At 40.0% G+C, this 21680-nt stretch overlaps 1 protein-coding gene across 4 annotated transcripts; it reads left to right on the top strand.

Moving 5' to 3' along the window:
* Positions 1–23: 23 nt before the first annotated feature.
* LOC109981866 (regulator of G-protein signaling 9) lies at positions 24–20047 on the top strand. Of its 4 annotated transcripts, XM_020630849.3 has the most exons (19): positions 222–436; positions 3715–3811; positions 7131–7181; positions 7394–7500; positions 8858–8909; positions 8990–9048; positions 9156–9232; positions 9330–9411; positions 11277–11339; positions 12019–12048; positions 12160–12221; positions 12682–12795; positions 12937–13052; positions 13820–13907; positions 14504–14642; positions 14792–14874; positions 15182–15299; positions 17510–17913; positions 18241–20047. In XM_020630849.3, exons 1-19 carry the CDS (start codon positions 368–370, stop codon positions 18404–18406), a joined length of 1977 nt encoding a protein of 658 aa, XP_020486505.2. In that variant the 5' UTR covers positions 222–367; the 3' UTR covers positions 18407–20047. The 4 variants fall into 4 exon arrangements, with proteins under 4 accessions (XP_029132630.2, XP_020486505.2, XP_065805416.1 ...); XM_065949344.1 differs by lacking the exons at positions 222–436; positions 3715–3811 and adding an exon at positions 4787–5015; XM_029276797.2 differs by lacking the exons at positions 17510–17913; positions 18241–20047 and having other exon boundaries at positions 24–436; positions 15182–17097.
* The last annotated feature ends 1633 nt before the right edge of the window (positions 20048–21680 follow it).

Genomic DNA, 21680 nt, shown 5'->3' with positions numbered 1-21680 from the left:
TGATTAACAAGATCTTGTTTTTATGATTCCTTTTCCTTTTCTTTATTGGCCTAGTTATATATCATTTTTTGAGAATATAAACAGATTTGTATTTTTATTTTTTATAATAGTATCATAAAGAAAGGTCATACATACACTTTGGCAGAAAATTTAACTTATTATAAAGTCGATTTTAAGGCACTCGATAAAAATGTAACGGCGTGTTTACGATTTCCAACCCTACAAATCGGAGTTATTTCGAATACCTGAACGCACCATCAGTATCGATCATTGCACTTCCAATCAAGCATCTCCACACGACACAGGGCTCACAGGCGACAGTTACATTGTTTGAATGTGTATGAAAGAGTGAACAGCAGCAGACATCATGACCATAAGAAACACTCTTCGTGATCATGGACAGAGGTATCGCCCACGGATGGCTTGTCTCAAGAAGGTAGGCTGTTATTTTACATCAGGGATGTATGCTCAGGTTTGCAGACGATACCTGCACACGCATCTGTTGATATGTCAGTTACACTGATTCTCCAAAACCAGTGCTTGGGCTGTCTGCAACCTCACAAACATCTTCTAATGGCATTTGCATATAAAAACAGCGTAGCTTTTAAAATTAATGTTCTGGTCCTGGTTTCCCTGATGTTTGTATAAGATGATTAAACAATTTTGCAGGAAAAAAAAAGCTTACAAGATCCATTTGGACGACAGAATGATTGCAGGAAAAGCAACACAACAGATGAGAGATATTTATTAAAAAAAATCAGTTAAAATCTTTATTTGGTTACAAGATTCATAAGAATTTACAAGATAATACAATTTCAAAACAACCAAGTATTATGCAATATGCAACACCAAAAGCCATCAAAACACTCAGGTATAATTTAATTGCATGCATCTGTCTGTCAAAGTACATTTTCAATTCGTGCATGTTGCAACCTTATCACAGTGATAAGGTTGTTCTGTGTAATAAGCATTAAGCCTGGATCAGTATCAGTGTGTCCATCCACACTAACCAGCCGCTGGAGAGAAGTTAAGCCAGACACTGAGTGTTACAAACAACAAAGTGGGGCATGATTCATCATATCGTATTTTATCCGTTTTCTTCAGGAGTGGGATAATCTTTTAATCACAGAGAAGCATCATTTGGAAGTGTTATGCAGGAAATAATTAGGTAAACAGCTCCCTCATTTGTTATTTTTTCAGATTCTATTAACCCCAGATCTAATATTCTTAATGTCCCACTCTCCATGCTCACAGACAGCTCATGTCATTTCAGAGAACCTTGTGTTTCGGTGCATGAAAGCCAACTTTAGTGCACCTCTGCAATTGAGCTAATTGTCTCTCCAGGATGACTTCAAAGCACAAAGCCACTTTAAACAGGCCCAGGAATCATCTGTACACACACACACACACACACACACACACACACCATTCTTTCTCTTTTGCGCACACAAACTGAATTAATGTCCTCCCTTGCTTTCCAGTACACACCTGAGCTGTGCATGGGATCTGCTGTGGCAGCTGTGGGATCAGCTAAACTAAAGAAACAGTTTACAGGGCATGAGTCACAGCAAACCTCCCACACAAGCAGAACAAAGGCAAGAGATCAGGTCATGAAGCAAACGATTATTCACCTCATGCCCTGTTTCAATTAAATTTTAAAGCTCCATTGCAAAGTCGTTTTGGGACTTAAAAGCTGAACTCTTAAGTACCCAACACTGTCTACTAGGAAGTATTAATTACATTGTTTGATAGAGAGACTTCATTTCCCATGGGGACAATTTGGACAAATTGCACTGTTAAAATCCAAATGGAAACCTGGTCATATCTTAAGATATGTGGATGAAAGCTAATGCAAAGCTACATTAGGTAGTTTTACACATATAGGAAACGCTTACATTCCTTGCAAACATAACATTTGTTACGAATTGCTTCTACAAATAAAGATTGATGATGTTAGCTTGAAACAAATAACTACCAGTAATTAATATCTTACGAACTCAAGTGATGTTAGTGAACATAATATTATCAAGGAATCGCTTGAATGCATGTATTAACTGTTGTATAAAGCTAACGGTAAGGAAGGTTAAATTCTCAGATATGTTGACGTAATGTAGGCTTGAAGCAAATAGCTTACATGGTAATTAGCTTAAATTTGCTTACATTAGGCCATGTAATTTCAAAATTACTTAAATACTTAGGGTTAGCTAAAGTTGATAAAAGCTTGATAATGCGATGAACGATAACACAAAGTAAACTAAGAACAACTTCATAGTTTCGTTCTTTCTAGCTTATGTAATGTTAGCTTACATAATCAGTGTTTCCCCTACCATTATATTAGGGGGGCGACCTTGAAGGTCAAGTAAAAAAATGTTTGATTTCTTTTTGTGCCTTTTATTGTAGGGATAGGATAGTGGATATAGTCGGAAATCAGGGAAATAAGTAATTTAAGGATACCTTTCCGTAACCCCTGAACACCAAGATTCCTTCAAGTGTTTGTTTCGGCGTGTCGGCGTGTCGGCGTGTCGGCGTGTCGGCGTGTCCCCCACCCACCCCCAACGCTGTAAACCTAGGGGAAACACTGATAATGTTATCCTGGAAGTGAATGCTGTTGTCTTAAGTTAGCTAAAGGTAGCTAAAGGCAAATTAGTAGCTAACATAATCTAATGGTATAGCTTGGAACAAATAGCTAATGTGCTTGCTCTTTAACATTATGTTTGCCTATAATGTTTTGTAGGAATTGCTTTAATAGTTTTAGTTGTTGTCTAAAGAAAGTCTTAATTTCTTAGCTAACATAATGTTACAAACTTTAACTTACAAACTAGCTATTGTAAAGTTAAAGTTTTTTAATTTAGTATTTGTTTGAATGTCAGTGTTAGCTGTTGTCTAAAGGTAGCTTAAGAAAAATATGGATCATGTTCCTTGATAAAATAATGTACTATTAGCTTTAAAAATAGCTTGTAATGTCACATACGTGTTAAGTCATGTTGGCTCGGAAATGCTTGCTAGTTTGGCGCGCTGGTGGCGCAGTGGTTAGTGCGCGCGTCCCGGGTATGGAAGCTGTATTCTTCCAAGCGGGCGGCCCAGGTTCAAATCCCACCTGTGTGTCCTTTCCTGCGTGTCATTCCCAACTCTCTCTCTCCCTGATTTCAGACTCTATCCACTGCCTCTCAAATAAAGGCACAAAAAGGCCAGAAATAAAAAAAAATTAAAAAGGGAATGCTTGCTGGTTTGAGCTGTTGTTTACCTAGAAATATGGCCTGATCCACCCTGAGATTTTCATTATCGATTGTCTTTTTTGGTACTAAATTATTGAGAAGGGCTGAAATGATATTGACCATTAGGTACTGCTTACATGTTGGGCTAGTTCAACATTAAGACAGGATTTGATAGCTTCTCACCCTGAGCTCAACCTCAGAGGCAAAAGATCTAAAGTAGCTGCTAATCTTTCCCCAAGCCTTCATTAAAAACAGGTTAGCGGTGATGTTGTGCATGTTGACAATGATAACTATTGTCATCACCATTATGTATTGTGCATTCTTTCATATCCACAAGTTACAATATGTTCTGCCCTAGTTTCCCCCCCAATAAAGCTGGCCACAAAAACCTGTTGTCAAAGCAGTCTGTTTGCATGTTGAACCTGTGCCCACGACTATTCTACTTATAGTCAGTTGCGATGGTAACCTCTTCTCCACCCTTACTATTTTCCTTTTGCAGGCAGAGAAGGTGGTGCTGGAGATGCAGGACCCCAAAACAGGAGTGAAGTCACAGCCTCAAAGACTGGTTATCACAACGATACCACACGCTATTACTGGTAAAGACACACAAAGACAAATAGACATACACTTACATAGTAGTACACACTTAATGTAATTCAGCTGCCAGTTGAGTGATTGTGCCCGCATATCCTCAGTGTAAGATACCGACGCTGTGGTATCCTCAAACTAGAGAGCTACAGATTTAATCTCCATGACAACCCCCACGGTCTCAGAGTCATGGAGAGAGAAAAGTAGGGGGTGATGGAGGAGGAGGAGGAGGAGGAGGAGGAGGATGATTGAGTGGGAGAGAGGAGGGAAAGAGCAAGAAATAGAGATAGAAACAGGAGGAAAAAACAAGAGAAACAGCAACAAAGAGGTGAAGGAGGAGGGAACAGGAAACCCAGACTGTTGCGTCATTTGCAAGCTCTGAATACAGGCAGGTTAAAACAGCTGAATGAATTCTACAGTTCTACAATTCACTTAGCAGACGCTTTTATCTAAAGCGACGTACATCAGAGAGTAAGTACAACACAAGCAAGGATCTAGAAAAAAGGGAACAATGTCAGTAAGAGCAAACAATCAGCTTTGAGTCTGATTGGACACACAGGTGCTGACAGGAAGTGACCAGAGGCAAAGCACAACATTGACGGCAGTTCTTGAGAGCTCTTATCAGTATAGAAACCATCTTATCAAACGTCATCGTTATCAAACAAAAACAATCGTCACAACCATCATCATCATCAATAATATAGAGACCATCATCATTAAGTTAGTATGTATTCATGAAAGAGCTGGGTATTTAGCTTTTTCTTAAAGGAGCAGAGGGAATCTGCAGATCGAATGGAGTTTGGAAGTTCGTTCCACCACCGGGGGGCAACAGAGGAGAAGAGTCTAGTCAGAGACTTAGGACCCTGTTGTGAAGGTTGGATCAGACACCTTTCATTGGCAGAGCGTAGTGGGCGGGGGGGAGTGTAGTAAGGAGTTAAAGTAAGGAGGAGCCGTTTTTGTTGCTGTTTTGTAAGCGAGCAGGAGTGTTTTAAATTTGATGCGAGCAGTAACTGGGAGCCAGTGTAAGGAGATGAACAGCGGAGTGACATGTGCTGTTTTAGGAAGGTTGAAGACCAGTCTTACTGCTGCATTTTGTATAATTTGCAGAGGTTTGATAGTGCATGTAGGAAGACCTGCCAGTAGAGAGTTGCAATAGTCGATGCGTGATATCACAAGAGCCTGTACCAGGAGCTGTGCAGCATGTTCTGACAGGTAAGGTCTGATCTTCCTGATGTTTTACAGGGCAAATCGACATGACCGGGCAATCAAGGCTACTTGAACCTTGAAAGTTAGCTGGTCATCAATCATGACACCCAGGTTCCGGGCAGACTTTGTGGGCATGAGTTTGGTTGTTCCAAGCTGGATATTGATCTGTGGTTGCATAGAGGGACTGACTGGGATGACAAGGAGCTCAGTCTTTGAAAGGTTGAGTTGAAGGTGCCGTTCATTCATCCATTTAGAGATATCAGCAAGGCATGACCAGATTCTTGCAGAGACTGTAACATCGTCTGGTGGGAATGACAGGAAGAGCAGTGGTATGAGAAGCCATGAGAGCGGATTATTGAACCTAGTGAGTTTGTGTATATGGAGAAGAGAAGGGGACCAAGCACTGACCCTTGAGGTACCCCTGTGGATAAGTTGTGCACTTTGGACACTTCTCCCTTCCACGACACGCTAAAGGATCGCCCAGAGAGGTAGGACACGAACCAGCAGATTGCAGATCCTGAGATGCCAAGTTCAGAGAGCGTGGATAGGAGGATTTGATGGCTGACTGTGTCAAAGGCAGCAGACAGGTCTAGCAGTAATAGAACTGAGGACTGACCCGCAGCTCTGGCAGCTTGTAGCGATTCTGTTACTGACAGATTCAACCGAGAAAACATGCACTCTCGACTCCTTACCACTTCTTTTTAATCTCCTCTCTTAATTCCTTTCTGTGCTTGTCCTTTAACTTTCTCTTTCTTTTGTCTCATTCGCTCTCCTTTCTTTATTGCCTCTCCTTCTTCTTTCTTCCTTTCCTTTTTTTCTCTTTTTCTCTTAAGTCATCTTTCCTCCACTTCTTTCCTTCTTTTTTATTTCCTTTCCTTTCTTCTCTTCTCTTTCTCTTCTCTACTCCTCCCTCAATGTCTTTAATTAGCTAGTCTCCTCCTCTTATCTGTCCTTAGTTCCTCTCATTCCTTTTTTTTGTGTTTCCTTCCCTCTTCTTCCCTTCTCTCCTTTATTTTTTTCCTTTTTATTTAAATTCCTTTTCATTGTTTGTCTCATTTCTCTTCTTCACTTATATCCTTGGCTCTTTCCTCTTCTCATTTCCTTCCCTGTCTTTCTCTCCTCTCTTCCCTACATTTTTAATCTTTTCTTTTCTTTTTCTTTTCATTCTTATGTCTCCTTTCCTCACCTCCTTTCTATCGCTCTTCTTGTATTCTATTACTTTTCCTATTTTATCCTTATCATCTTTTCACATCTCATTTACTCTACTCGTCTTTACATTTTTGCTCCTTTGTTTCCTCTCCCTCCTTTCCCTTTTCTCTCCTTGCCTCACTGCCTCCTTCTCCTCTACCATCTTATCCACTGCTCTCTTGTTCTTACTTTTCTCTCCTCTTTTCTCCACTTTTAGAGCCTGACCGATATGGAATTTTTGGTGATGATACCGATATTAGGGAGAGAAAAAAAGTCTGATACCGATATATAGACCGATATCTTTCTTGGATCTTTTTTCGGTCTTCAGAAATCGATAAATATTGATATACACACATATTTATTGCATTAATTCCTCAAACGCAGTTATCAAACACTTCAAGTCAAGGTTTTTTTAGATTTATTGGCCAAAATAACAACAGTGCACGGAAAGACACATTTTTACTTAGACATTTACAATTATAAAAAAATAGATAAAATAATAATAATAATAAAATAATAAAAAAGATATATAAAAATAAATAAAACCTGTAGCTATATCTGCAAACTAGGGAGGTAAAATTAGCCGATACAGATAGTCATGTGACATGCAAATATTGGCCAATATTATCGGCCAGCTGATTAATCGGTCCGGCTCTCCTCCTTTTTTCCTTATCCTTTAGTATCCACAGATTTCCTTTTCTCCCTTCTCCTCCTCCCCCTCCCTCCATCTGTCTCCCTACATTAGCTATAGATCCTCTCAGGGTTTTGACGCAGACACTCATGGCGTGTTGGCGGGGGTCTGACATTTGGATGCATACAACCACCCACCTACATAATGACACACAGAAACACACATCACTTGTTTCTCGATGTTCATCCTCAGAGCTGCTTATTTTGTCACCTCTGCCTCATCATTTCCGTCTTTTTCCTCAGGTGAAGACATAATCGCATGGTTAGCGGACAGATTTCAAATAGATGCACAAGGTAAGAGATGAGTCAGCTAATGTCTTCATAAGGTACATGGAATATATCAGATAAAAGTGTGTTTTAAATATCCTGTTTTTCTTGTCAAGTCTAACTCTATGTCCTTTTAAATAATTACTATTGGCCCTGAACTTTTCTTTGAGGTGAACATCAGCAGAAACGTCACACAGGCTGTTTAAATCTCGCTGCTCTTTATTTCTCTTCTTCTTCAGAGGCAAAGAATTTGGGCACCATGCTTGTGGCGTTAGGATACATCTACCCCATTCAAGACCATAAACGCTTAGTGATCAAACCAGATGCATCTCTTTATCGCTTCCAGGTAAACACACCACACTACCAAAACCTTAGCAAAAACATCAGATACATACAGCTTTCTTCCAAACCTATTTCTAGGCTTGTTTCCAGTTGTTGCACTATTGACAGGAAATGTTACCAGAATCAGAAATATTTTATTAATCTCAGGTGGAAATTCGGTTGTTACCGTTGCTCTTCAACACATTGCAGCAGTAGGAAATCTATAAATAATTTAAGATGTAAAAATTAAATAGAATGGAGATAATAAAATAAGCAATAAAATATGAAATAAGTACCAAGTAAGATAAGATAATAAGCTATGTACAAAGCACAGTGACTTAAGATGTAAACAATATTTACAATTATTAATATACACAATGAGCTGTGGTAAACAGATATTGCATATTGTTAATGGTCAATATGACAATATTTGACCGGTTTGCAGACAGATTGCACAGGTTCAAGGTTAAATAAATAAGTCCAGGTTAATAGTCCAGTATACAAGTGTCTGCCTCTTAAAAGGGCCATGTTCAATTTTTAGCCACTAGTAGCAGTAATGAGCAATATATATATATTATATTTTTCCGGTTTTTGTTTTATTCCCAACAAAAACAGTTGAAAGACATCTACCAGTAAACACCACTGATCTCGAAATATTTAAAAAAATGAAGCGACTCAGCTGCCTATAGGTAGACAAAAGTATCTAATAGGTTTGTAAGACTGCAACATTATTTAAAAACAAAGTATGTTTAGAAGAATTAAAGCATGCTGATTTTAGTTTCAGTAACAGATGTGGAAATCCTACAATTCTCCTTTGATGTAAAAAAGGAGAAGTCTTCAAGAACACTTGGGGAAGCATCACTGACTATTCAAACACATTTGAGGTTTCCTAGGTTTGAATATAGGAAAACGAGGTAATGCACCTTTTTATCACATTTCAATGAATGGACAGAATTAAAGAACGGTCGTCCCTGCCCATGAACCTATGAGACAGGAGAGCTCGGGAGCTCCCACGAGAACATGCGGTTAGTAACTTACATAGAAGATGAAGATCTAGAAATAGTGCCATGCAGAAATACAGGCAGCAGAGCTTTTAGAACATGTTTTATCTGCAAAATGAGTCAAAAGTCATTTATTCAACCGAAAAGTTTGTTTTTCATAAAGGAGGGATCAATGAATCTTTAAAGAGGAGCTCAGTTTGTGTAAACTTCATATTTTCTACTCCCTATGAAAAGAGAAGTTACGACAATGTGAGACTCTTTGCTATTCATGTCTATTCATGTTTTGATCTATAACTTTAAATGAGTCTTGTTTTGGTTTCCAGCCTTTAACAAACAAATCCAACAGTTCTCTTTCTGTTTTGTGTCTTTTGTCCTTTGCAGACACCGTATTTCTGGCCGGCACAGCAGTGGCCTGTCGAGGATACAGATTACGGTGAGCAAAAAACAGTTTAAAAACATTTATTTCTGACCTCTATTCCTTAGTTAACACTCTTTCCTGTTCTGTTATTGAAGCGATATATCTGGCAAAAAGAAACATACGTAAGAAAGGCCTCCTGGAGCTGCACGAACAGGTGAGGATGACACACACACACACACACACACACACACACACAGAGACCTGTGACTAAGACATTTGGTTTTGCTGGCATTTCCTCAGACGTTACTTTTGTGTCCCCAGGAGCAGTATAACCGTCTTCACAAGTGGATGAATCATAAATGGGATTTCATAGTGATGCAGGCAAAAGAACAGTACAGGTGGGTGTGAAATGAAACACAGCGACATCACTCGCTTTAAAGATCCTGAAGGTGTTACAACGCTGTGTGTTTGTGGGATTTTTTATTTTTTTTGAAGAGCTGCAAAGGAGAGGAAGAAACCAGACCGTGTTGTGTTTGAGTGCCAGGAGAGAGCGTACTGGGTGGTTCACAGACCTCCGGTGAGAAGACACACACACACACAAACACACACACACACACACAGATAGTCATCAGACACACACAGGATGTAGCTTCATGTAGGTATCAGTGGATTGACAGCAGACAGAGAGGCCTGCAGAATAAATTGCCCTCCACCTCTTTACTTCCCCAGGTTATCTAATTATCTCCACCCATGATGCCTCATTACAATTACATGTCCAGTCAGGGGAAAAGGGCACGTCTGATTAATATTTCACACTGCGTAGGAGAAAGTAGCGCACAGGTTTGCACCTTGTGCTAGCGACAGCGTGAGTCTTGAGTTTCCTGAGGGATTACTGATAGACCCTCAGTCCCTGAAGGACGCCGCTTCACCGTGAGACATTTTTGTGTGTGGGGAATTTTTAATCGTTTCAGGTTGTTTTTGGGAACACAATCCTCTGACATGTTAATGCAGGTTAATGCCTGTCCTGCTTCATTACATCAGCATTAGGACTACACAAAGAAATCACAATTTCATGGGTTTTTTTTTTCAACTTTGAGCATTCACAATAAACACATTTTTATTTGAACCAGTTATGCTTTCTTTTGCCACGTGTTTACATTTTACACATTGGTTGTTAGGCCTGGGTATGACAGCCATTCTTTCACAGCATCAACAATTAACCTGGCTGTGTCGGTTAGATGTATTATGGATTTTAAAAGGGTCATATATATAAAGATAGATATGGAAACTGTGGGCCTGATTCACTAAAGGTTTGCATGTGTTAAAATGTATAAACTTGATATCACCCCCAAACAAATGTGCAAACTGATCCACTAACGACACACTGAGGATTGCGTCTTTCAAATGTGCAAAACAACACACATTGTCCATTTAGTACGTTTGTCTCAATGAATTTGCAATTTAAGGCGTTTCTTCCCTAGTGTGCAAAAAACTGGGAGGAGAGAATCCAAAGGAGTAAATTTGGTACATGCGTTGAGATTTATGGAGCCTGAAAAAAATTGGTATCTGAATTTAACACCTATGAAAGGAAGTTGCTAATCCAGGAGCCCAGTGTTACGCACGGATAGCTGCTGCTATTTGTAGTGAGGAGGTAGGCACAATAAAAGAAGGCGTAAACCAGTAAAAAACTTTATATACTAACACCTCCACAAGGTTTGCTCCTGTTATCATTCACTCAATCTTTCTTAGTTGATCCCCCGCAAATCGCACACCAACCAAATGTGCAATTTTTTTGGAGTGAACACACAATTTAGTACTCTTTACTTGGCGTCTTAGATATATATAGATTATATATTTTGTGATTCCTTTATTGATGTAAATTGTTGTCTGAAACCCTGTAATTGTGCTGCTGCCTGTCTTGGCCAGGACGCTCTTGTGAAAGAGATTTTTCATCTCAATGAGACTTTTTCCTGGTTAAATAAAGGTTAACTTAAATTAAAAAAAAAAAAAAAATAATGGTTATGCTAAACCATGTAATGGTTCATGCATATTTTTCTCATATCCTGCAGGCCAAATAACCACGAGGCCAGATGTGTGATGATCTCTAAATTCCCTTAATTCAGCCGGAACGTAGAGCTCATTTGTTCAGATAAACAAAGTCAGTTTTCTATCTAATATATGAATCATAATCAGGGTTTGGGCTTATGCTAAGTACAGTTTCAACTAAATACTTTGTTATATTTGCGACAGAGAATTACATCAAATCGTTTACACATGACTGCTCCTCTCGTTGTCTCAGATGGTCGTGAAAAGTGTGACAGCAGCCGAGGATTAGCATTTTTGAAACGCCCGTCTGCTTTCATTAATTAGCCAGTTGGTATTCACACATTGTGACATTTGTTTTTGTGTTATTGATGCGCGTGTGTTTGTGTGTGTGTGTAGCCAGGGACAGTGAGCGGGATGGACTACGGACTTGATCGCAGAATAGATCCTAACGGGGATGAGGTAACAGGTGAGTCCCTGCATGACCTTTATGAACATAAATCCTGACCCGATCAGCTTATATTCAATAAGAGGATTGAATGCAGACAGTATATCCAGGAGCAGCATAGGCTACTTATCTTCTCTTTGCTTCTCCTGTCTGCTGTTTCATTATCTAACTCATCTTTTACTAACATGAATTCTCTCTTTCTTTTCTCTTTTCTTCTCTTCTGCAGGCATTTCTCCTGGCCTTCTTTTAGTATTCAGAACACCTGCAAACAAACCTGTTCACCTCCTTTTTACAGGACAAAATACATTCTCTTAGTCCTAATCGTTACCTTGACTACCAGAAACAACACCTTTAACCCTCAATCCGACCCAAACATAAACCTCGTTCCAACCCTCAGGGGGAACTCTAGTGATTTTTTAACCTCAGTCTGTTGTCAACACGTCTTAATGTCTATGTAAAGGAAGTTGTAGGAGCCTTTTTTTGCCACCAGGTGGTGCTGTCGTGTGTGTGATAATATCCTCCAGTGCCAATTTCAGATAAATCACAAACTCACAATGATTTTTGAAACAATAAAGTACCCTCAACCCAGTTTAATTATTTGTCTAAGTAGATAATTGATTTTTATAATTTGAATAAATCTTTAAAGTTATCTGTAACTTAACATTTAACATTTAACATACTTTCTTCCCCCAGGTAAAAACTCCGGACTATTACGAGAGAATTGTGAGTGCGATGTTCCGGTTACATTTTTCCTCTTGAGTGAAAAGTTGTGTACCTAGCAGGTATCCATAGAGACGTTTAACAACCGTCACCTCCCTTTTCTGTTTCCTGTAGATGATCTTCACGCAGCAGTCCATCATGAGGCCCAGAGTCAAGTCCTCCGTGTCCATTGGCGCGTAAGCTATAGTCCTTCATGTTCACAGTGTACCCTGCACTTCATCTCTGCAGACAGTGCAAAAGTCATGTGATCGATTGTTAATGTCGTCAGCAATTCAAGGCATGAGAAAATACATTTCAAAAGAGGACTAAAATTACCTCCTAAAGAAAAAGTGTCAAATATCATAAATTGGAGGGCTGCTGTGCTTCAGTTGTAGAGTCGGTTGTCTCTCAACCGGAAGGTCGGAGGTTCCAGCTCCTACAGCCACATGTCCGATGTGTATTTGGGCAAGACACTTTTTGAAAGTACAATCCTCCACATCCACTAATTGAGTTCAAACCTGAGTATACTGATGAGGAGGTGACCTCATCATTTAAGAGTAATATGGAGCCCAGCTGTGTCTTCTCTGCGTCATTATCTGTGATTTAATCGTTATTGTCTTCGGTCGTTATATATAGCTTTTTGCTCTTTTCTGGCAGGTTGGTGAAGTACTGTGCCACCTACAACAGCCACGACCCTTTCCTCTCCAGGAGTTTCCCCAGCAACCCCTGGCTCACCGATGATGCCACATACTGGACCTTGAACATGCCCAAGTGAGTCAGCTGAGGATGATCCATTATTGATGTTTTATTCATTGAGGTTCAACCGAAGGTTAAATGTTAAGTTAATTTATTTCTGTGTGTGTGTGTGTGTGTGTGTGTGTGTGTGTGTGTGTGTGTGTGTGTGTGTGACAGTGTGGAAATGCCGACTAAAATGCGCGTGGAGAGGTGGACGTTCAGCTTCGGAGAGCTGCTGTCAGACCCCCGAGGACGAAATGATTTCAGACTCTTCTTGAAAAAGGAATTCAGCGGTACGATTTTTTTTTCTTTTGAATTAAAATATTCCCCCCCCCCCCAAAAAATGGTATGTGAAACAGCACTGAGGTCTTCTTGTTGTAAACTTGCTTCACTATCTGTTTTTTTTAACATACTGTATGCATGCCTGCAGATTCTTAGAGAATTTTAGGCATGCTCTCCCTGAAATCTTCCTTATGTTGCATGTTCATACTCGCACCTCGTAGCGAGAGACTATCCCTGTTGGACAGGAGGGGAGGGACCTTAAAAGGCAAGACATGACTAGAAAAAAAATAGAGTTTGAAGTATAATGTGCATTTTTTATATCTCTTTATATCTCTGCTATGTGACACATTCACAATTTCAACAAAAGAGCAAAAGAGCAACATACTGGGGACTGAAAACACAATGAAGCAGCTTCATTATGTGCACAGAGATCACATCGTTAATGAGCAAACAGTCTAAGGTCTTGCGTCGGTCGGAGGATATAAATGTCACCGTCCCCTCCTGCTCACTCGTTCCTGAATATTTCCTGCCACGTTCTCACATCAGCTCACCCCAGCGACATGTGGAAATTTTACAAGCAGGGTTGGGGAACAGATTCTGTGATTCTGTTGATTCAGATTCTGCTCAACCTGGTACTTTCAGGAAGTTTTCAGGAGTTTTATGTGAGTGTGAAAACACCGACAATGGTTAAATTATCGACAACTTTTTGTATCCACTCAATGGGACTAATCAGAGTTATTCTCTCATCGTTTTCTTTTTCTATTCGGATCCTTTTCAGGAGAGAACTTGGCTTTCTGGGAGGGCTGTGAAGACCTGAAGTGGGGCGCAGCTGCGACGATGAGAGAGAAGGCGGAGCAGATCTACAAGTAATGTTTCAACTCATACTGCATGTCCGACATTTAAGACGTCGGTGACAAATGTAAATAACAAAGACTAAGGGCTTTTACCTGCTTTTTGTAAAGTGTCTCGGGATAACACTTGTTACGAGTCGCGTCGACGCTATACAAATAAAGATTGAAGATTGAAATGTGAAAATAAAAAAAGAGGTTGGAGATGTTATGAAATCAATCTGCCAGGTATTAATCATAAAGTATCAGGATTTTAATGAATACCTGGGGATGGTCAATCAAAAATAAAGGGCGGAAAAATCCAAAATTCTCTGGTTACATTTTCATTTTCAGGTTTTATGTGAGATCTGGCTGTTTCATCTAACTCTTCCTTATTCTTTTACATGATTAAAAACTGAAGATGTGTGCGCTTGGGACGTTTTTCAGTTGAATCTTTGGTGTAAAATTGAAAACTAAATTCTAACTATTGCTATCTGATATTTGTAGGGCTGTAAAATATATAAAGTGGTATGAAAGATGATAATCAAGTGAGGTACAAGGATCCTATTTGAGATCATGTGTGTAGTGACATTTAAGTGTTCTGAGGTCTTTTATTACGATTCTCCTGATCCCAGGACATTCCTGGCTCGTGGCGCTCCTCGCTGGATAAACATCGATGGAAAGACGATGGAAGTCACGGTGAAAGGCCTGAAACACCCGCACAGATACGTGCTGGACCCGGCCCAAACTCACATCTACATGCTGATGAAGAAGGTCAGTGAACTCCCCCAGCAGGTGGCTTCAAAAACAAGATCGATGATGGTGCCCTGTTTTCACACATGCTTCTACTCAGCGTGACCAAACACCTCCGATTCATGCTGTGTGTGTGTGTGTGTGTGTGTGTGTGCGTGTGTGTGTTGCAGGACTCATACGGCCGGTACTTGAAATCTCCTGTGTTCAAGGACACTCTGAAGAAGGCAATATGTCCTGAAGAACACAAGTTTAGGTAAAAGACGACTTTTAATTCACGTGTTTAATTTTTTCTTTTTTTCTTTTTTTTACTTTCCCAGCTGTCGTTGGGAATTTAACAAAACTGAAATCATATGAAAGGAACAAAAAAAAGATGCAAATGATGCCTATGGATTGACACTGGTTGAGCTTTTACCCCCTTCCTCTTCTTCTTCATTCTTCTTCCTCCTTTTTATCTTTCTCTGCATATTTCTCTCTTCCATCTTCTTTCCCTCGTTTGTTTTTTTTTCAACATTTCTAATTCCTGTTTCTTTTTTCTTTTTTTCCTTTTTTTAATCTCTCAGTGACGCCCAGCTGGAGCAGAATGCGAGGACCAGACGGCCCAGTCTCAGCCCCATCGTGCTCCGCCAGCAGGAGCAGGAGCTGAAGGCCAAGATGGCCGCCAGTGTCGACATCACACAGGTCATGAGCAAACTCAGCAAGCAGGGCAAGGAGGTCCCTCCGCCTCCTCCGCCTCGCCCCCCTACTAAGAAATAAACACGTGACGTCCAGTTATACCTACGAACCAGCCATTTTATTTCACTGGCATATTTATTTGAGTCATTTAAATAGAAGCTGTAGTTTTTGTTTTCCGAGACTGGACGGTCGATAGAGACAGAAACAATGGAGAGAGAGAGAGTGGGGGTGGGGAAGGACATTTAAGAAAGGGAGCTGGGCCGTGGCCACTTGGAGGACTATAGCCTCCCTACATGGGGCGCATGCACCAACAACTAGGCTACCATCGCCCCCGTTTACAGATTTGTTTCCTTTAAATCTGCAGAGCTTTTTAGCGTCTTTTAGCTAACTGTTCTGACTGGAGGATTTCTCAACATTAATGCTTTACTGCAGCTCTCCTCGGGTTTTTCTGAGCTGCACACTACCTGATCAGCAACAAGTGGAAGACAGGCAAATCAGGCGTCTAGCTCGAACGGAGAGGTGTATTTTACTGCTAACTAGCCAGAAATGTACCTAGGAGAGTGATCAATCAACTTAGACTGAGCACAGGATCGCAAACAGGACTCCAAACTTATGCAAATGTTTCGCTATATTTGCTGGATATCAAAAAAAGAAGCCGTTGGAAATCAACTTAGGACGATCCAACAGGGACAAAAAAAACACCCACATTGTTACCATCTGTTCACATTAATACATTTCTGTTCATTCAAGCTGTTGTTCATAATGTGTTGAACTCTCCATCTTCACTCACACACTGTCTGTACTGTTTGTTTTCCTCTGTATGTCATCAGTCATGAGCTAATAAAAAACACCCAGAAATCACCTCATGTTTATCTGTTTTCCTTGAGTTGTCATTCAGTCTATCTATCCATCTATCTATCTATCTATCTATCCATCTATCTATCTATCTATCTATCTATCTATCTATCTATCTATCTATCTATCCATCTATCTATCTATCTATCTATCTATCATTTTGTCACATTGCCTCTTTATTTGTCTTACTTATTCTTATTGTCATTACTCATTCATTATTTCTTTTCTCTGTCAGTGTCTCTCTTCCTTTTAATATTTATTTCTTTCACCCTGGGAGTCTTTGCACCAAACAGCTACATCTCCAAAAATAAGTCATGTGAGTGATGTATTACAGGTGTTTATATTCTGTGTTTGAGACTGAGAGAAAAAAGAAAATCAACTTTTTTTTTTTTTGATTATTAGATCATTTTAACTCACTTTACAAGTAGTTAAAGTTCTCAAACTCACTTATTCAAAGGGTCAAGGTGAACTTTATTATCCCCGAGGGGCGATTTGAGGGAGCCTGATAAGTAATGAAGACTTTTGTAGGCTTTATATTTATATTAAGAGAATTTAAGTAACTCTTCAAAGTGTATTCTAAAGTCTTGTTACACATGTAACACTTTATAACCTGAGTCTTTATTGATTATAATTGGAAGTGAACCCATCCTCTCTAATGCAAGATGTATGATGACAGACCTAAAAGACACCAGCTGCTTATCAGTTCACATTTTATAAAACCCTTATGATGCATCACCATCTTCATTCATGTTGGCCATAGGAACCCTCATGACCAAGCAGCAACCTCCGGTATTGAAAAATTAAGAAAATGCAGAAGTGTAAAGTCCTGCAGTTCATTGAGTGTCCACTTGAGGCAAGTCCCATATATACCACAACCAAAACTGCCTGTTATTACAGCATAAATAAACATGTTTACAGCCTGGTACAAAAAACTGAATAGGTCTGATTTGTTATTGTCATCACTGGCACACACTGTACGGGGGGGGGGGTGTTTTTTTTTAAACGGCTCTGTTTTGATTTTATGAACGATGCGTGTTATCCATAGTTAGGTGCATAGCTGACATGATTGACAGGTGGTCGTGATGTAACGGTTCAAAAAGAGGCTTAGAACCCGCCTAAACTCTGGCTCTCAGCTTGTCGTTAGGTTGATTGAAAGTTAGGCTGAGACAGGATTTCCAGCATGGTGGCTGCTGCCGATGAGCCTCCAGAGCCCCCTGCAGTAACTCAGGCTTCGTCCATTAATATTTACAGTCTAAGCTCATTTAGTTACCAACATTTTTGTAATAATTGAGAAAATGTTCCTTAATGGTTCATATATAACATTTTATCAAACTTGTGTCTGTTGCCCTTTGACCTCACAGATCTGTCGCTTCACCACTCCCGTCCCTCACCTTGCCGTCTACTCCGGCATCTCTGACTTCCCCTCCTGCAACGCCTCACCCTCCCTACCTTTCATGGCCAACACCCCGGTTTGTCCGTCCCCCATCAGCCTGGCCTTGGACAGCACGTCTGCGTCCGAGCGCCGTGCGGAGCCCAGTGAAGGCGACAGTGACGGGAACTCTGGGACTCGAGCCACGGTGGTCGGACACGTGTCCAAGTCCCGCATGGCGTTGTCCCTGCGACGTCTGCTGAAGCGAGGCTGCACGCCCTCTAACATGTTCGCCAGCCTGTCGCCAAAATGCCACTCGGCTGCCGGGACGAGTAGCCGGATTCAGCCAATCAGCCCGGATCAGCCGAGTCAGGCTCCGCCCAGACGGATTGGCAAGTGAGTGATTAAACCGCTCACCAAAAAAGGTGTTCATGAAATATCTACAACACACTTTTTATCTTTCAAGTTCACAGTTTTGAGCCAATCAAATCACTCTGCACCTTTAAACACAATTTAAATAATAATAATTATTGTTAATAATCAATTCTAGACTTGATATGAGCATTGGAGACAGAAATGTTAAATCAATGCCTGTGTTCTCTTAGATACTTTTTACCACCCCTGAAAAAGTTGGTGCCCCATTTCTGCCCCCCCCCCCCCATTCAAGAATTCTGGACACACCCCTGCTCACTGGTCCTTAAAAATAATTTGTATTTCTCACAGTTTCTTCCAGATCAAAGTGGACATTCCTCCAGAGTGTCGGATATACCCCATAGAGTCTGAGGACGAGGAAGAGGAGAACAGATCTGCCTCTCGGGGAGGAGGGGTGGGAGCCAAAGAGATCATCTGCCCCTGGGAGAGCCTCACCCCGCAGAACGGGACAGGCTAACAAGCTAACAAGGCTAACAGGCTTACATAGTACGTTTGCACAGGTGTAAAAAAAAAAAAAAAAGAAGAAGAAGAAGGTGTTTATATATCTGTGTAAGTGTGAGCTGGCAGATTGGTCGCATGTTCTCAATGGGATAAAAAAAAAAAAGATTCCTGATACAGAGCATGTAAGGGATTAAATGTGAAAACGTGGCCATGTTGTCACAAACAGGTCTAAAACATAAACATGAAACAGAGACACAAATCAGCCTGGAAGTCTTAGAGATGGCAGCAGGCTGAGCATCAACTTCACTTTAACTTCTTCATGTTATTTAGCATCAGACTGGAGGGCCTGAAGGTTTTAACATGCAGCAGTGAAAACACTACTGTACTTCAACAATCACAGTTTCCCTGAAAAAAAGAGCTAAAACGCAGCGTTTGAACTGCTATCACTACACGGGGCTGTAACCAAGAGTTTACAAATGTGCCAGTTTAAAAATACTGAGGTCCTTATCTTACACTGCAGCCCCTCTGTGCCAAAAAAGTGTTTGACAAGTCAACAGAACAAACAGTTAAAGTGACTAATCAGCACTTTTTATTGCATTTTATTACTTCTAAATTTACAAATCAAGAATATTTTCCCTCAATGAAACCCGCCTTCACTCAGCCATGAATTGAATCTTGGCAAAGGTATCCCATGATGAGTGTTTTATATGTAATTTTATAATAAAGACTCCCTCTCAGGTGGTTCAAACTACAAATAATAAAACAAATTCTAATTAATTGAAGCTAAAAATCACTGAAGACATGACCTCTGCTGACACACAGACGTTGTTTTCAAATATGTTTTCACGTATTTGATGTAAGGAACTGAAACAAGTGTTAGTTAGTGTTTTCGGGTCGGCCTTATAAACAGCCTTACTGACACATACCCCTGTACTGATGTGAGCACCAGCTGAGCCAGATGTTTACTCTGGATGTTTCTTCAGACGGGCCTCAGCTCCACTACAGGACATCAGGGGTGTTCGAATGTCCAAACGCTTTGAAACTTGAGCGGTAGCTTTTTCTACATTCAAACCTCATTATGTGAAATCAGTAGCCCAGCAGCAGCCTTATCCACCCTCACACACCTGAAATAATGTTTTTGTGGCCTCAGACGTTTCTAATAAGCAGACATGTGCACAGACATTAGTTTTTGTTGTTGCTAACATCACAAAAATTTAAAGGGATAAAAATGTGAGAATTAAGTGTTTTTGAGATTGACAGGTGGCATAAGGAAAGTTGATCGAGTTATTATTAGAGATGTGTGCGATAAGCTGGTTAGACAAAATGAATTCGCCCCCCTCGCCAGTCGGCACAGGGGCTCCCATAATACTACTGCGATTAATGCTCTACCACCCGGATGTAAACAAGCACAGTGACTGGATAGCATTTCATAGGAGCAAAGCGGATCGGCAGTATTTTGATCAGTTTTCGGTTAAACTGGGAAACAACCACTTGATCGAAGCAACGCGTTAGCCACATTTTTCAAAGTCAAAGTCGTCTTTTTTGTCAATTTTGCCATACGCACCTGACATACAGAAAAAAACGAAAAATAGTTCTCTGAATAGAACCATGGTGCAAACTGCAATAGTATAAAAAGATATAAAAAAAAGCAAATACAGATATACAAATACAAAGATAATGTGAAAAAACATGTGCATTTAAAACAACAGTAACAACAACAACAGAAGTGCATGGACTTGAACTTAACATAAATATATATACAGTATATAAGGCCCTAACTTCGTCTACAAAATGGGGCTCTTGTGTATTATTTTATGTCTTTTAAAGGGACAGTGACATTTAACCTGCAAGGAGGCTCGAAGGTTGGCGGCGCTAACACTGCTAACATGCCACATGCTGCAATCCTGTGTTCAGTCACAATTGTGTTTTCCTAACTTTTTGACTACTCGACAAGTCTGAATTTAAACATGTGTTTGTCTAATTTGAATTTAGCCGCTGGGAACATCCCTAGTTATAGTGAAAAATCTGTGTTTACATCCTCTTTTTAAAGACAAGCCAAAGCACAGAGACATATTTAGACTCTGCCTGTGCACATGCCTGCTAAAAATATCAATAATGTGTTTATATATCCACTGAATAATTTCCTGTTTTCTGAAGTAAAGACGTGTGTTTTGTGCTGCTACATAGACTTAGATGCCTCATCCACAGTTTACCTCTGACACACTTTTTGTGAAATAGACAGATGTACACTTTTCGTGAACGAGGAGGGGCTGTAATGAGGGTCAGGTGGTAGTTTTGTATTTGGCCCCACTGCTGTTTTTGTACAATTTGTGTAGCGGTTTGTAAACTGTACACTAAGCGAGGAGTTTATTGGAGGAGGGGAGGGGCAGTAATGTGTGAATTAACTGTCAGAATGTATTACCTTTATCATGTTTACAGATGCAAGAATGTGAAAAAACGACCTTCAATTTGTTGTGTTTGATTTGTACATTTCATGGCTTGTGTCAAGTGCCTCGATAAATGACTGTCTTAATAAAAATGTTTGCCTCCTTGAAGTGACGTGTATTGTGTTGACTTACCAGTAAGGGTAAACAACAAAAAACAAACATGAATATCTGACTACAACCTTGGTTTTAATTTCCCATTTTTGAGATTGATAATGAGATTTCTATTTTGTCTCCAGAAACGTAGTTACTTTTACTTTCAAATTCCCGATAACATTCTTTATTTTAAGTAGTTTTAAAAAAAAAACATTAACAACGAGCTCGAGGCACATTTAAGAGCAAAGAGAGCAAATCTTTTTGAAATACTATGATGTTCAATTTTAGAAAATGTCACTTTAAATGCTGTGTGAATTAAAAAAAACACATTTTTCTAACTATGTTTTTATGTTTATTGGTTAATGGACCTGAGCTTTTAAATCACTTTTCTAGTCTTCTTACTACTCAAAGCGCTTTTACACCGCAGGTCACACCTACACATTCACACACTGACGGCAGAGGTTGCTATGGAAAGTGACTGTGGGACAAACTTGGGGTTAAGTGTCTTGCCCAATGACACATTGGATATGTGTTTTTAGTAGCTCGGGATAAAACCAAAAAACCAAAACCAAAGAGGTGACGGACTATACCATTGAGCCACAGCCAGCGGTTGGCATCTGAGTGATAACAGACAGATATCTTTTCACTTAAACAAAAAGAACCAAACTATAAAAAGGCTGCATGTGTCTTGTGGATATCATGCATGTGGAATATTACATAGCTAGAGTGGAGCGGGTCAAAAGCAGACAG

Source organism: Labrus bergylta, chromosome 21 (genome assembly GCF_963930695.1).
Source record: "Labrus bergylta chromosome 21, fLabBer1.1, whole genome shotgun sequence".
In the NCBI taxonomy this organism is placed as follows: Eukaryota; Metazoa; Chordata; class Actinopteri; order Labriformes; family Labridae; genus Labrus; species Labrus bergylta.
This window is presented reverse-complemented; position numbering and strand designations above follow the sequence as displayed.

Excerpts from the sequence above, each read along its gene's own strand:
- LOC109981866 (XM_020630849.3), top strand. The coding sequence starts at position 368 with ATGACCATAAGAAACACTCTTCGTGATCATGGACAGAGGTATCGCCCA. Across the intron at positions 11,340-12,018 it reads TAGATCCTAACGGGGATGAG|GTAAAAACTCCGGACTATTA; the intron begins GTAACAGGTGAG and ends TTCTTCCCCCAG. Across the intron at positions 12,796-12,936 it reads TGGACCTTGAACATGCCCAA|TGTGGAAATGCCGACTAAAA; the intron begins GTGAGTCAGCTG and ends TGTGTGTGACAG.